The sequence below is a fragment of the Delphinus delphis genome, chromosome 7 (assembly GCF_949987515.2).
Source record: "Delphinus delphis chromosome 7, mDelDel1.2, whole genome shotgun sequence".
Taxonomy (NCBI): Eukaryota; Metazoa; Chordata; class Mammalia; order Artiodactyla; family Delphinidae; genus Delphinus; species Delphinus delphis.
Genome location: NC_082689.1, coordinates 63,418,199 through 63,433,889, shown reverse-complemented (window position 1 = coordinate 63,433,889; position 15,691 = coordinate 63,418,199). Strand labels below are relative to the sequence as shown.

At 39.3% G+C, this 15,691-nt stretch overlaps 1 protein-coding gene across 4 annotated transcripts in view; it reads left to right on the top strand.

The window, feature by feature from the left end:
* Window positions 1-15,691, top strand: part of CERS6 (ceramide synthase 6) — a 324,738-nt gene that overhangs the window by 77,280 nt on the left and 231,767 nt on the right. For all 4 annotated transcript variants that reach the window (XM_060016639.1, XM_060016638.1, XM_060016641.1 and 1 more), the window contains exon 2: window positions 11,303-11,408. In XM_060016639.1, the coding sequence (XP_059872622.1) occupies window positions 11,303-11,408 (106 nt within the window). The remainder of the gene's footprint in view (window positions 1-11,302; window positions 11,409-15,691) is intronic.

Genomic DNA, 15,691 nt, shown 5'->3' with positions numbered 1-15,691 from the left:
ATGATCTCTCTAGAGAGAAAGTTTGGCTTGGAAAAAGGAGGCTGGACCAGGTGACATAGTAAGCTCTTAACTTTTCTGGGTCTTTCATGAATTTTTGCCATCCTTGTGTTTTTCCCGTAAGTTTCCCACTACAGCTTACTGAGCAGCACAGACGAGAGGTCCTCCTAATGTGTGAAATGTATGCTCCTTGTAGTGAGAATTTAAGACCAGCCAGCACTTATTGAATATTTTCCAAATGTTGAATACTGTCAGTCTTCGCACATTCTGCAAAGTAGGTTTTATTGGCTCCATTTTTAAAATGTGGTAACTAGGGTTCAGAAATGTTAAAGAGCTTTCCAACATTCCAAGCTCAGAGCAGATTCACTTCGGATATGGGTTTGCTCGAAAGGAATTTTCCTTTCTACTCTACCTAGAAACAAATTCATATTTTTTCCCAAGGAGAGAATTGTCTTCTGCCTGCCTGCTGCTCTGCATGCCATCTTCCCCTATCTCTGTCCCTTTCCAGTTAGTCTCAAGATGCCAATGATTTAGAAATATTTCCCGACATGAACAGAGTGTAATTATGATTTTCATTATATAGATGAAGGAATAGAGAAGGTCTATGGCATTTCCAGGCACAGGCAGAAGCAATTATTTTCTGGAGGCATCTCAGAACTCTCTTGGAGTATTTAGTTAATGTTGGTAACATTTTTCTTGAAGTGATTTCATGCCATTTCATATATTCTGGTGTGCCATTGAACTTCATCCTTTTCTCTACTTGACAAGGTACTGAAATGGCATTTTATTTTTATTCTACATACTGTTCTCTCCCTTGTCTCAGTCACAGCGGAGTCCTTTGCTTCAAGAGGTCCATGGAATTAGCTGAATTGCGGCTGTCGTAGGGCTTTCCATGTTCAGTTTTGGTGTTACTGAGGTTTTGAGTCTTACCTGGCATAGAGACCATTCAGTTCATCTCTATTTTTAAAGCTGTTTATTTTTTATTTTTGGTGTTAAAAGTTTGCATCCTCATTTTAAGATGTTGAAAACCATAAGAAAGCATAAAAGAGAATGTTAAAGTAAGCCACGATCCTATTATCTGGCAATAGCCCATCTTCAACTTCTTTCATGTGTTAGAAATTTATATGTATAGAGAAGTAGTCAGCATATAAACATTATTGTACCTCTTGTTTCTGAGCTTTTTTCCATGTTATTAAATATTCAGTGAACACATGTAAAGGTTGTTTACCTTTAAAATAAATATAAAGCATACATATGACCAAACTTAAATAATACAGAAAAGTATAAAATGCAAATTAAGCTTCCTAACCCCCCAAAATTATCACTGTTAACGATTTCTCACTGCTCTTCCTGAAAACAGTGTTGTTTTTAAGTACACAAATGAGATATTATACTTGTTGTGCTGTATGTTGCCTTCTGCATTGACTATTATGTCTTGAAGCATAGCAGATCTACCTCATTCTGTCTTATGGAATTCCACTGTATGGATGTGCCGTATTTCATGTGGCTCCTTCTAATATCTGTTTCCTGTCTTTTTTGTTATTTTAAGCAGTACCGCAATCAACTTTATTTTAAAAAATGCCAGTATATCTGGGGGGTAAATTTCTAGGAGAAATATAACTAGTAATGCTCACAAGGGCTTAGGCAGTTCAACAATTTGCTAAATACTGGTAAATTGCCTTTCAAAGATTGCACCAGTTTAGACACCCACCAGGAGTTTACCAGAGTACCTGTTTCTTCTTACTCTTGCCAGTATTGGAATTTATCAAAATTTAAAAATTTTTGGCAAATGGTACAGTGATAATGGTACAGTGTTTTGATATCAGGTTTTTTTCTTTACTTATCACTTTTTAAAATTAACATGGCTTTTCCAGCATCTGGAAGCCACCTGCATTCCTTGACTCGTAGCCTTTCCTCCACCTTCAAAACCAGAAGCATAGTATCTTCCAGCCTCTCTCCTCTCTGACCCCTGCTTCCGCCATCTTTTTCTCTCTGGCATTCTTGTTCTCCAAATCCTCGGCTATATGTCGCATTATCAGCCCGAAGGGTATGAAATATTTATTTATTCTCACTGCCCAGATGATTTCATTAGTCTTATGGTTTTATGTGGCATCTGTAGGTTGATGACACCAAATTTGTATCTCTAGCCCAAACCTCTCCTGAACCCCAGACGACTCCATCCAACTGCCTACTTAGCATCTCCACGTATAAGCCTAATAGCTTATAAGCTTAACCTCACACTTACTAGCCCCAGACTAACTCTATCCTTCCAAGGGCTCAGGGCAAAGACCAGTCGGCATCCTTTATTCCTCTCTTCCCGTCTCATCCCACATTCAATCCAGTGCATGCTGTGAGCGCAGCATTCAAGATAGTTTGAGGACTTGACCACAGCTCACCACCTCTTTTGCCACCACTCCCTTTGGGCCACTGTCATCTCTCGCCAGGATAACTGGAGCAACCCCCCAGTTGGCCTGGCTGCTCCCATTCTCGCTCCCCTTTAGTCAGTTCTCAGGAGAGGAGCCAGTAATTCTGTTTAAATATAAATCACTCATTTAGGTTTTCTTCTCAGAGTCCTGCAGTGGCTTCCTGCCTCACTCATGGTAAAAACCGAAGTCCTTCATGTAGTGCACGAGGTAAGAAGATGTGGCTGCCTTGCTGCTCCGACCCCACCTTTCTCTTCTTGCTCTTCCTAACTCTGCTCTAGCCTCATTGGCCCTCTGGTTGTGTCTTCAACATCTCAGGCATACTCCTTTCTCTGGGCCTTTGCTCTTAGCTGCTGTTCCTTCCAGAATGTTCTTCCTCCACTTCTCTTCCTACTTGATTTCCTTACCTTCTTAGGAATCTGCTCACTTTCTCAGGAGCCTTCCCTGACCAGTCCGTTGAAAATTGCAACCCCACCTCATCCTTCTTAGCAGGCTTTCTTTTTCTCTACAGTACTTTTCACTATCTTGCATCACATGCATCACTTTATTTTTCATCTCTCTTCTTCCCCACTGGAATGTAAACTCCATAAAAGCAGGGAATTTTGTTCACTGCTGCATCCCCAACACTTAAAGCAGGGCTGACTCATCATAGGTACTCAGTGAGTCATTTGTTAGTGAATCATTAAGCTGTTTACCATTTTCCCTATTATAAAATGATGGTGTGTGAAAATCTTTCCATTTATGGCTTTCTTTTCTGTTTGACAGATTTCCCTAGATAAATACCTAAAAGTGAGATTTCTGAGTGAAGGTGTATGACTATATCACATTATTTTAACAGTGCCTTTTTAATCAAGTTTTATTATTTTAGGAAAAGGAGAAAATGTTGTTTTTATTAATAGATTATGTTAGGATTGACCAGGCCTAAATCTTGTCTAAACTATTTAAGTGTTAAGATCTTGAGGAGATCCTTTAACTTCTTTGAGATTTAGTTTATATTTCTGTAAAATGGGACTAAAATTTACTTCGAAGAGTTGTTGTTGGACTAAAAAAAAAAAAAGAATAAAACATTGCAAAGCACTTGACACTTAATAACTATCAATAAATATCAGTCTCCTGTCTCCATCCTGGCCATCTTTCCACTAAATGTGGAAGCAGCTTTATCTTAGAATTGTAGAATACACAGTCCCACACATACACCTACTCTCCCAGGCACATGCACCCATGTGTATCTAAACATGCACCCACGTAGCTTTCAATATCCAATCTATACTGTTCTCGTAAGTTTAACGTTTGTAATACTTTCTGTGACTGTAGCCATGGCACACCCATAACTGGTTAATGTTGGAGCCTGTGGAGGTGCTGGTGGTCAAGCAATGAATTGAATCAGTCACCCCCTGTTCATTTCTTTTTTCTTGGATGTTCACTTGTTCATACTTAGGTTTCTTTCCAGCACAGTCTCGGGTGGGACATATGTTATTTCTCATAATTGGGTTTAAGTATTTAATCTGTTATTAATTGGTTGTGATTAATTTCAGAGACCTTCCAAGTACTTTTTATTTATCAATATATTGCCATTTCTGATGTTCTTCATTTTTTCCTGAGATCTAAGCTTCCCTCTGATTTTGCTTCCTTTCAGCCTAAAGAACTCTCTGTAGTATTATTGAAGTGGGGATCTGGTGGTAGACAAATTCCCTTTGTTTTCCTGTCACCTTCATTCTTTGAAGAAAAATTTTGCTGGACATAGAATTTTGGCATGACAATTTTTTTGGTTTTGATTTTGCTACCAGCACTTTAAAGGTGTTGTTTCACTGTCATTGAACCTCTGTGATGTCTGATAAGAAGTCCTTTGTTTTTCAAATTATTGTTCCCTGTGTATAATGTGCCATTTTGTTGGTGACTTTAAATATTTTCTCTTTATCTTTGGTTTCCATCAGTTTGACTGTGATTTTGTCTAGATTTTCCTTTTTTTGGAACTTATCTATTTCGGGGATTCTTGAGCTTCTTAAATCTGTATATTTATGTCTTTTATCAGACTTGGGAAGTTATAGACTATTATTTCTTTCTAGTACTAATATTTTCTTCTTCTTCCCCAGTCTGCCTCCTTTTTTCCTGGAACTCCAATTACCCATATGTTAGCCTTTTTGAAATTGTTCCACAGTGTGTGTTTCTTTACTTTGTCATTTTTTTTCTTTCTCTTTCTCAGATTGCATTATTTCCATTGCCCTATCTTCAGATTCACTGAATGTCTTTGCATGTCTTTACCCCTAAAATTGGGCCATATTTTCCTTGCTCTCTGTCAACATGTTAGATTGTATCCTGCACATTGTGAGAGTTATGTTGTAGAGATTCTGGATTTTTTTGCATTGCTCTGAAGAGTGTTGAGATGTCTTGTGTTAACAAGCAATTTACTCAGTTAGATTCAAATTGTAGCCTGTCAGGCCTGCAGTGGGCCATGGCTTCAATCTCCATTCAGTTCTTTAAACCTCAGCTCCTACCTGCTCTCAGTTTACCTTGTACATATGTGGTTTGAGGTCAGCCATAACTTCATTTATATGCAGAATTAGAGGTTGGCTTTTTTCTTTTGTGGTTCTCTAGCCACTATCTGATTTCCCCAGGCTCCTTTCCTGGTCCCTGCAGCTAGACAAGAGAGTGTGTTTTCCTGTCAAAGCTTTATCTGCTGCTGTGATTGATCTCAGAGTTGAGCTGCAAACTAAATATATAAATAAGTAAACGGGAGCTTGTTCTCTGCTGGTTTCCTGCTCCAGCTTTTTACTCCCCTCCAAAGTCTACTTGATTTTATTCCATCTCCAGAGCCCTCAAGTAGTTTGGTTTTGTTTTTAGGGGCTTGGCGTGTTTTGCAGAGTTTTTAAGGATGAAAAATTGATTTATTGGGAGCTCATTTCTCCATGTCAAAAACAGAATGCTTCTTTTAAGTATTTTTTAATCAGTATCTTTCCTGAGATAGCAGTAGATTCACATGCAGTTGTAAGAAAGAATACACTGAGAGCTCATGGTCCCTTCCCTACTTTCCCCCAATGGTAACCTTTTGTAAAACTATAGTATGACATCACTAGCAGGATATTGACATTGATACAATCTGTTAAGCTTACACAGATTTCCCCAGTTGTACGTTGTGTGCGTGTGATTTAATTCTGTACAGTTTTTATCACATGTGTAGGTCTGTGTGTCCACCACCACAGCCATCCAGCTACTTTGAAAAGTGTAGGAAATGCTGGAGTCAGGAAGGACTAAGTCTCTGGCCATGCTCCCCACTGAAGATGATTACATAGTATTAAGTGATTAGAACTGACATGGACCCTGTAAACAATTTTTTTTTGATCACTCTCTTTTTCCATAGTGTAAAGGTGTTTGAGTGCAAGAATCACTTCATGTTTTGTGTATACCTTTAAGCACACCACAGCCTAGAGTGTACCTTGGTGCTCTGTGTAGAGACATTCAATTCATGTTTATAATACAAATACATGATGTTAAATAGAACTAAAAAGTAGGAATGTCTTAGGTGTTTTCTCTGCTTTTACATTGAGACTAGTATTTTTCAAAGCTTACATCCTTATATTTACTGTCAAATATGTTATACTATATGTAAGTACTTCATAGATGTTTGATCTTTCGAAGATGGTGTTGCTGCCTTTGATTAAAAAAGTAATTAGGTGAGCATTTCCTGGTAGAGGCAGTCATCAAAGCTCAAAAGTACATATTCCCTTTCAACTATTATATTTGTAGGTACTCTACCCCACCCTCTGTCTATCTCATTCTGTTTCTCTCTCTCCTACGACAACCCTTGTGAAAGACAGTTTTTGTGACCTTACTTCTGTTAGAGCCAGCACTGGAGAAAAAAAAAAATCCAGTGTTTCTCTAATGGACCATGACAGTAGGTGTTAAAATTACAGTAGTTTTGTCATGAGTTTTATTTGGTGTCTAATATGCTCTCTTTAAAAAAAAAAAATGCCAGCAGTGATACACAAATTCTTTGGAGAATAAACAAATAAAATTTTTATTTTCATATAATCTTACATAAGATATATATCATATATTATGTATATATCTCATATAATACTTTTAGGAAGATAAAAATTATATCTTCTTTCTTCTCTCATTTGGGATTGGAAATTGATGTTTTCTGCCTCTCTTGTGAAATATTTTTTTAATTAATTTTTATTGGAGTCTGGTTGCTTTGCAATGTCGTGTTAGCCTCCACTGCACAACAGAACGAGTCAGCCATATGAATACAGATACCCCTCCCTTTTGTACTTCCCTCCCATTTAGGTTACCACAGTGCATTAGGTAGAGTTCCCTGTGCTGTACAGTAGGAAGTTTTTTAAATCTTGGAAATTAAGTGTTTGGCTGTCTGTGCTAGATAAGTTGAAAAGAGAATGCCTAGGGAGAGGTTGGTAGGGCTGCTATGACGTTGTAGGGACAATGGAAATGATAGAAACAGCTTCTCGAGTTTGAGTGGTCAGTCTCCTACCCTCTGAGTCCCAAATGAGGACCCTGAGTAGATGTGGGTATTGAAAAAAAGAAGGAAAAAAAAAGGACAGGTATGAAAAAAAGAGGACGGGTACCTGCCATTGTATTTTAGCTGATTTGTTCATTCATTGATTAGGTATTCATTGAGTGCCCACAGTATGCCAGGCATTTCATAAAAATATTCTATGGCATAGTAACTTCTTTCAAAGCATTGAAATGGTTTGATTTATTGTACATACCCATCATGGACCATTTAAACTGTAGAAATCTTCAACCTTTACATTGAGATAAATTCTGTTAAATTTGTCTGTCACTCCTCACACCCCACCCCGCTCCACAAATCCTCAGAACTGGGGACTTAGCTTGGCCAGTAAATTAAGATGGGGAGCTGATGATAACATTGACCTTCCTGGGAAAGAAGTATCCTGTCCTCTGCTTCCCTTGCCCTGGAGGCAGAGGATACTTGCCTCTCTAACCCTCTCTGCAAAGTGCGGGTGGTGATAATCCTCCCTCATCTGGTTGAGGGAGAGTAAGTGGGTTGGTGTGTTAGGGTCCCCTGGAGATGGGAAGTGTCATTAAGGTCATTCCAGCCTCCATGAAAGAGACCACACACACAGGGAAGAGGGATACACATATACATAGCAACTCTTCCTGTGATAAGTGTGGGCACACCACCCTATAGGGCCGTGGAGATTGATGGGGGAGCTGGGGAGGTTTGAGTCCTGAGAGAAGGCCAGGTGTGGATGGGCTCAGAACCTGAAGGCATTGCTGGTGTGGACTCAGGTCTGAGGCTTGATGATGGGGCTTGCTAATTTATTGCCCAAATGGGGAACACTTAAATTATTGTGGCAGAATAGCAAGCAGGGATGCTTTTGTCAGTAAAGGTGGTACCATTAATAATGATGCTGGGACAACCAGACTGTGAGGGTAAACTGAGGTAAGTGGTTACTCTACCTGATGACCCTTGTGTTTTTCAGTTGCCTGTCTTGGTTTCTGGTCTCTTCTTTTTCGCTTGGTACTTTCGGAGCTTATTGAAGGCACATGGCTTGACACAACGTAGCTGAAGCTTAGTGTGTTGCTGGACCCAGAGAGTCACGGTGTGTAAATGCTGTGGTGGGAAACCATACACATGGCTCCCGTCAAAGATTTTAGACAAAGAGACCATGTAACATGGTGTTTTAACATATACGTGTGTTTGTACATACACACAACTTATGTACCTATGTAATTACTATAATTTTTTACATATGAGGACATCGGGCACAGAGAGATTAATTTCTGAAGCTAACTAAGGCTCTGTAGCCAGACAGTAGCAGAGATAATTCCCACCTATCCTTTAGACACTGCTTAAAAAATATGTTTACAGAGCATCATATATATTTGATAATTTTGATTATCAAAATTTCATAAGCTTGATGACCAAGGGATATGCCTTTTTCAAGATGTTGTTGTTATTAGTGCTGGAAATTTAAAGAAGAGTTTCAAAAAAGTGGTTTGAAGTTTAAAAGAGGAGTGAGGTGTAAAACCTTATATTGTATAACATACTAAAAGAACCGTATAGCACAGGGACATCAGCTCAGTGCTTTGTGACTGCCTGGAGGGGTGGGATAGGGAGGGTGGGAGGGAGGGAGACGCAAGAGGGAAGAGATATGGGAATGTACGTATATATATAACTGATTCATTTTGTTGTAAAGCAGAAACTAACACACCATTGTAAAGCAATTATACTCCAAGAAAGATGTTAAAAAAAAAAAGAACCTTTTTGAATGCTTTTGTATGTTACTGGGAGATGATAGCAAAGGTGAGGAAGTTGTTTTGAAGAGATTCTGTTGAGTGAATTTCTTGACTCTCCTAGCGTCTGCCCACACATTGTTGTGGGACACAGAGCGATAGTCTGTTAATTTGTCCACAGTACTCACAACAATGATGGCAACAGTGAAAACACATTTACAGAAGATAGCCAGTTGATCAGATTTCTTGACCCTCTCCTGCGTATGCCTGGCATTGTCATGGAATATTCAGAGATGACGTGATCAGCCTTTGCATTTAGACTCTTCGCTCTTTAGAAGAAGAAAGCAGACCATGTATTAGAACAGGAGGTTGTTCCAAGGATGATGATGCCAAATTCCGAAAGGGAATTTGAATGCAGTGTTTCAGAAGTTGTGGGAATTGGGAAGACGAGGGAGGGCTGGGGAGAAATCCAACAGGGAAGAGTAGAAGGCAACCATTGGAAGTGTTGATTTTGGCTTTTATACCAAGCTAATTTTTACCTTTTTAAAAAAACTTTTGCTGATCTCATGTCTTTTCACACCCCGCATTATACCTTATGATGAAGAGGCAGATAACCATGAAGCAGGAAACTTTGTCAAGGGAACAGGTTCTGCACATTCTTCTGCTCATTGCCCATCAAACTTTATTTCTTTCCACTAGCTACATCCATAGCTCCACGATTACTGTTCACAGTGAAGACCCAAACTTATTTAAAAAAATACTACACTTCTCTTTAAGAAGGTAGGGGCATAGGTAACATGTTTTAGAAAATTTTATGTTACGAAGAACTGAGAATGCAAAAGTTTAGGAAAATTCCAGTTTCTAGATATACATACTAGGAAAGGGTGTTTATTCTTCCTAACTTCGTGCCAGAGAGCCCAGTGAAACAGGATTTATATTGCATTTTCTGTGTGTATCTTTCCTGGTTTAGGCTTGCACGTATAGTTCTCCATTCTCCTGTTGGAATACATTTTTTTGTCTTTTACTTGAAATAGAACCCAGTGGGATATTATGTGTTACCATGTATGTAAACATCATTAGTCCCCCTTAAAAAAAATTCCTCCCTTGTCTACTGTTCTTTAACTCATTCATTATTATTAAAGAAGCCTCATCTAAGAATTACTCATGATCTGTTTTGTATATATGTATTTTTAATTTATTTGTTTTTATTTATTTATTTTTGGCTGCGTTGGGCCTTTGTTGTTACGCGTGGGCTTTCTCTAGTTGTGGCGAGCGGGGGCTACTCTTCATCGCGGTGTGCGGGCTTCTCATTGCGGTGGCTTCTTGTTGCGGAGCATGGGCTCTAGGTGCGCGGGCTTCAGTAGATGTGGTGCACGGGCTTAGTTGCTCCGCGGCATGTGGGATCTTCCCGGACCAGAGCTCGAACCCGTGTCCCCTGCATTGGCAGGCGGATTCTTAACCACTGCGCCACTGGGGAAGCCCCTGTTTTGTATATTTATCAGTTGCTTTTGGCCAACATTAAATTAATTTGGATCATACTTTCATATGTTATTATATTATTTGTATTTATAGAAAAAGTTAAATGTCACTACTAGAAAGGAACATGTATCGCACCTTATTTCTGGACCATTTAGTCTAAAACAACTGTAATGCTTTTCTTTTTAAAAAAGTTTTAGAGACATCATCATACTTTTGGGGCCCCATGCCCTCTACCTGCATCCCTCCCATGCCTCGTTCATACATCAAACACGGCCAGAAATGCAGCTAAGTCTTCCTGTTCTTCTTGACATAACCATTTGCTTACAATAAAAACGGTGTAGCTGATGCTTATAACCATTTCAGACTTTTCAGCTTGGCTGGGACATCGTGCTGTTTGACACCTTTCATGATTGTTTATGAGAAAGAAGCAAATAAGCATAGAGAATTTTTTTTTTTTTTTGCGGTACGCGGGCCTCTCACTGTTGTGGCCTCTCCCGTTGCGGAGCACAGGCTCCAGACGCGCAGGCTCAGCGGCCATGGCTCATGGGCCTAGCCGCTCCGCGGCATGTGGAATCTTCCCGGACCGGGGCACGAACCCGTGTCCCCTGCCTTGGCAGGCGGATTCTTAACTGCTGCACCACCAGGGAAGCCCAAGCATAGAGAATTTTAAGACGTCCTAAGGAATTGGGTCTGAACATAGCACACTTTGATCATAGAGACAAAAATGGCGAATTTTTGGACTAGGGTTGATCAAAAGCATACTTTCTGTATGTATAATCAGATGGTTAGTAAACACTTTCTTATAGTAAAAATATAACATGACTTGTTAGTAAGAAGAATGTAAATTGTCATTTCAAAATCGTGGTTTTTTGGTTTATGTATCTCACACAGATTTATATTTGTCATTTGATAGTCTTTCTATCTGTTCAGTCTCATTAGAACTTGAGTATCAGGAGGTTTCAATATTTTAAAAGGGTTTTTTTTTTTTACTGTTACTGCTGCGAGATTAAAGGAGGAAAAAAAAAGTTAAATCTGCTTTAAAGGTACTGACATATGAATGTTGACAATGTCTACCCATAAAATCCTGTCGACACTTTATTGGGACAGTTGAGTAATGTTTAACTGATGACATTAAGAACATCTATAGAGAGAATAACTTGTGTCTTTTTTTTTTTTTTTTTTAGATTTGTAGCCAAACCATGTGCCATAGCCCTCAACATTCAGGCCAATGGACCACAAATAGCCCAGCCAAATGCCATTCTGGAAAAGGTTTTTACTGCAATTACAAAGGTATGATTGTCCTTTTCTGGGATATGAATTGTCATGACCACTGTTCTCAATCTGAAATCATTCAGTTCCTTCTCTCTTGGGTTTGAGCACTAACATTTGACTAGCCTTGTGTGTGAAAGTGTCCTCTTGGAAAGCACACAGGCATCGTGACTAGACCAAAAAGCGTAGAAACCAAATACACGTGGGTGTGTTTGAGACCTGATTGTTTACTCCCAAGGTGATGTGAGGAGCTTGTCTGTGAGGCACAGTCCAGATTAGATGGTGGTTGGTCTAATTCTGTGCCTCTTAATCTCACGTGACATGAAGCAGTATGTATGTATAACAGTTGGATGGGACTTTGGGGAGAGCTGAGGAATATAATTAATGTATTGTGAGAAAAAGCGCCGGTTTGCTTATAACATTGTCCATATGTTCTAGCAGTTGTGATACACAGGCAGGTGAACAAAAGGGAATAGTGGAAGGAGAGAAGAGCTGCAATATGAAGACATGAGGAGCGAGGGTCAGGAGAGTTATAAAGTATAGATTCATTGTAAAGAAAACGGGAGAGGAGATGATCGCTCTGGTGAGAGTTAAAGTCCAAAGCAGGAATGGGAAGAGGAGGCAGGGAGGAAGACAGAGGGAAAGATCGCCATCCACTGCCAGCTGGTGTTTCCTTAAGAACAAAAAGGGGAGGAAGACATAAGTCAGAAACCCTCAAGCTAAGGCCATAAAAAATTAAGCAAATCACAGCATCCAAAAAGCTGATTCTTACTCATATTTCTCTCTTGTCTTACCCTTTCGTGGACAAGAAAGAAGAAAAGGAGCATAACAGTCTATGAGAAGTATCGTGTGTTCCTTTTCCCACTTTCATTTTTCTGGGAGAATTACTCAGACTTCTAAGATGTGATTTGGCCATGTTAAGCAAATTTTATTCCGTTTTTGGTATTTGTATTGCTAACATTTTGTATTGCTTCTCTCTTGTCTTAAGACTGTTAATTCAAATATTCAAACATGTTTGTTTATTTTATGTTCTTCGTTTCTGCCAGGATTCTCTAGGGTTTCCCCCTCTATTCTTTTAAAAATGGTATTTTTCCTGGAAAAGTGGAAGAAAGCACCTGGTGTTCTTAACATCTCTGCTAGGAAGAAGAGTAGAATAAATGGAATTTTAGGAAAAAGAGTAGAATAAATGGAATTTTAGTTTTGTGGGATGATTTTATTTATTTTTTATTTTTGGGGGTTTAACATCTTTTTTTTTAATATCTTTATTGGAGTATAATTGCTTTACAGTGGTGTGTTAGTTTCTGCTTTATAACAAAGTGAATCGTTATACATATACATATGTTCCCATATCTCTTCGCTCTTGTGTCTCCCTCCCTCCCGCCCTCCCTATCCCACCCATCTAGGTGGTCACAGAGCACCGAGCTGATCTCCCTGTGCTATGCGGCTGCTTCCCACTAGCTATCTATTTTACGTTTGGTAGTGTATATATGTCCATGCCACTGTCTCACTTTGTCTCAGCTTACCCTTCCCCCTCCCCATATCCTCAAGTCCATTCTTTAGTAGGTCTGTGTCTTTATTCCCATCTTGCTCCTAGGTTCTTCATGACCTTTTTTTTTTTCTTAGATTCCATATATATGTGTTAGCATACGGTATTTGTTTTTCTCTTTCCGACTTACTTCACTCTGTATGACAGACTCTAGGTCCATCCACCTCACTACAAATACCTCAGTTTTGTTTCTTTTTATGGCTGAGTAATATTCCATTGTATATATGTGCCACATCTTCTTTATCCATTCATCTGTTGATGGACACTTAGGTTGCTTCCATGTCCTGGCTATTGTAAATAGAGCTGCAATGAACATTTTGGTATATGACTCTTCTTGAATTATGGTTTTCTCAGGGTATATGCCCAGCAGTGGGATTGCTGGGTCGTATGGTAGTTCTATTTTTAGTTTTTTAAGGAACCTCCATACTGTTCTCCATAGTGGCTGTATCAATTTATGTCCCCACCAACAGTGCAAGAGGGTTCCGTTTTCTCCACACCCTCTACAGCATTTATTGTTTGTAGATTTTTTGACGATGGCCATTCTGACTGGTGTGAGATGATATCTCATTGTAGTTTTGATTTGCATTTCTCTAATGATTAGTGATGTTGAGCATCCTTTCATGTGTTTGTTGGCAGTCTGTATATCTTCTTTGGAGAAATGTCTATTTAGGTCTTTTGCCCATTTTTGGATTGGGTTGTTTTGTTTTTTTGATAGTGAGCTGCATGAGCTGCTTGTAAATTTTGGAGATGAATCCTTTGTCAGTTGCTTCGTTTGCAAATATTTTCTCCCATTCTGAGGGTTGTCTTTTGGTCATGTTTATGGTTTCCTTTGCTGTGCAAAAGCTTTGAAGTTTCATTAGGTCCCATTTGTTTATTTTTGTTTTTATTTCCATTTCTCTAGGAGGTGGGTCAAAAAGGATCTTGCTGTGATTTATGTCATAGAGTGTTCTGCCTGTGTTTTCCTCTAAGAATTTGATAGTGTCTGGCCTTACACTTAGGTCTTTAATCCATTTTGAGTTTATTTTTGTGTATGGTGTTAGGGAGTGTTCTAATTTCATACTTTTACATGAAGCTGTCCAGTTTTCCCAGCACCACTTATTGAAGAGGCTGTCTTTTCTCCACTGTATATTCTTGCCTCCTTTATCAAAGATAAGGTGACCATATGTGCGTGGGTTTATCTTTGGGCTTTGTATCCTGTTCCATTGATCTATATTTCTGTTTTTGTGCCAGTACCATACTGTCTTGATTACTGTAGCTTTGTAGTTTAGTCTGAAGTCAGGGAGCCTGATTCCTCCAGCTCCGTTTTTCTTTGTTAAGATTGCTTTGGCTATTCGGGGTCTTTTGTGTTTCCATACAAATTGTGAAATTTTTTGTTCTAGTTCTGTGAAAAATGCCAGTGGTAGTTTGATAGGGATTGCATTGAATCTGTAGATTGCTTTGGGTAGTAGAGTCATTCTCACAATGTTGATTCTTCCAATCCAAGAACATGGTATATCTCTCCATCTATTTGTATCATCTTTAATTTCTTTCATCAGTGTCTTATAATTTTCTGCATACGTGTCTTTTTTCTCCTTAGGTAGGTTTATTCCTAGACGTGAGATGATTTTAGATTGCCAGTTTCTAACCTGAAGGGGCTCATATCCTATAGTGTTTAAAGGAAGAAAATGTTAAGAAGAAACTTGCATTTTTATTTAATATATCAGTTTACTGCAGCAAACACCTTTTACCCCTCTAGAAAAGCTGATGTGTAGGGAGTTACAAGGTTCATTTTTTTTAACGTGATGACAACATATTTGTATTTACCTTGTGAACTACTCTAAATGCATGAAAAATGAATTTTCTACCCAAATGTATACCTCCCTTTAGAAATCCTGCAGTGGACATTTTATTTCCCTTGCTTTGTGTTTATTATGGTTACTGGGGAAATTTTCTCTATAAAGGTAATGAAAGGATTTTGCAGGCAGGTTGACTGCTCTGGAGGATATTTGCTTCTAGCTAATTTTAATGATCATATTCTCTTGGTTTCCAAGGTGATTCTTTTGGAAGTTTCTACACGATTAAAGCAGAAGCCTCAGGTTTTGGACATAAATGCAGCCAAAGCTGGAACTATTTTTCCTTGAATTCTTTGTAGTTCTCCAGTGTTAGTTGTGAGATGAAAAAGTAACAGATCAGTTGACCAGAATACAAGTAGCAGGATTTGGAGACTTTGAACAGTGCTCGTCCAGCATTCTGGCCTTGGCCATGGTTCCAGGTCACCTTGGAGAAGGGCATGGTTATCATCTTTCAAGTGTGAAAACCCTTAAAATCTACTCCTTACAGGACTGGCTATGTAAGTTTTGGAGGCCAGTGCAGAACTAAAATGCAGGGCCCCTTGTTCAGAAAGCACAAAAAAGTGCCATTAAAGGCATAAAAATAGAAAGCTTTTTCCTTCCTTGCACAGTCTCTTTCTCTCTTGACCTGTCCAGATTTTTTTTTAATTTGGTATTTAATGCCATGCCCCCTTAGGCGTACACAAGAGGCAAGGGCAGATCCTGACAGGTACCCAGGAACGCCACCCTGTGACTTAATGCACACGCAGCTGACTAGCTGCTGCTAGTCGCCAGCGGCTAGTTGCTAGCTCCTGGGCTAACATGTCTGCCCTTCTCTGGCCGGGGTAGAAGTTGAGACAGGCCTCTCCCCTTTCCATGGGCCCACTGTCCCAACCCACGGTGGACAGGGGACCTCCCAGTGTATTGCAGTCTCTGCTCCAAGACACACT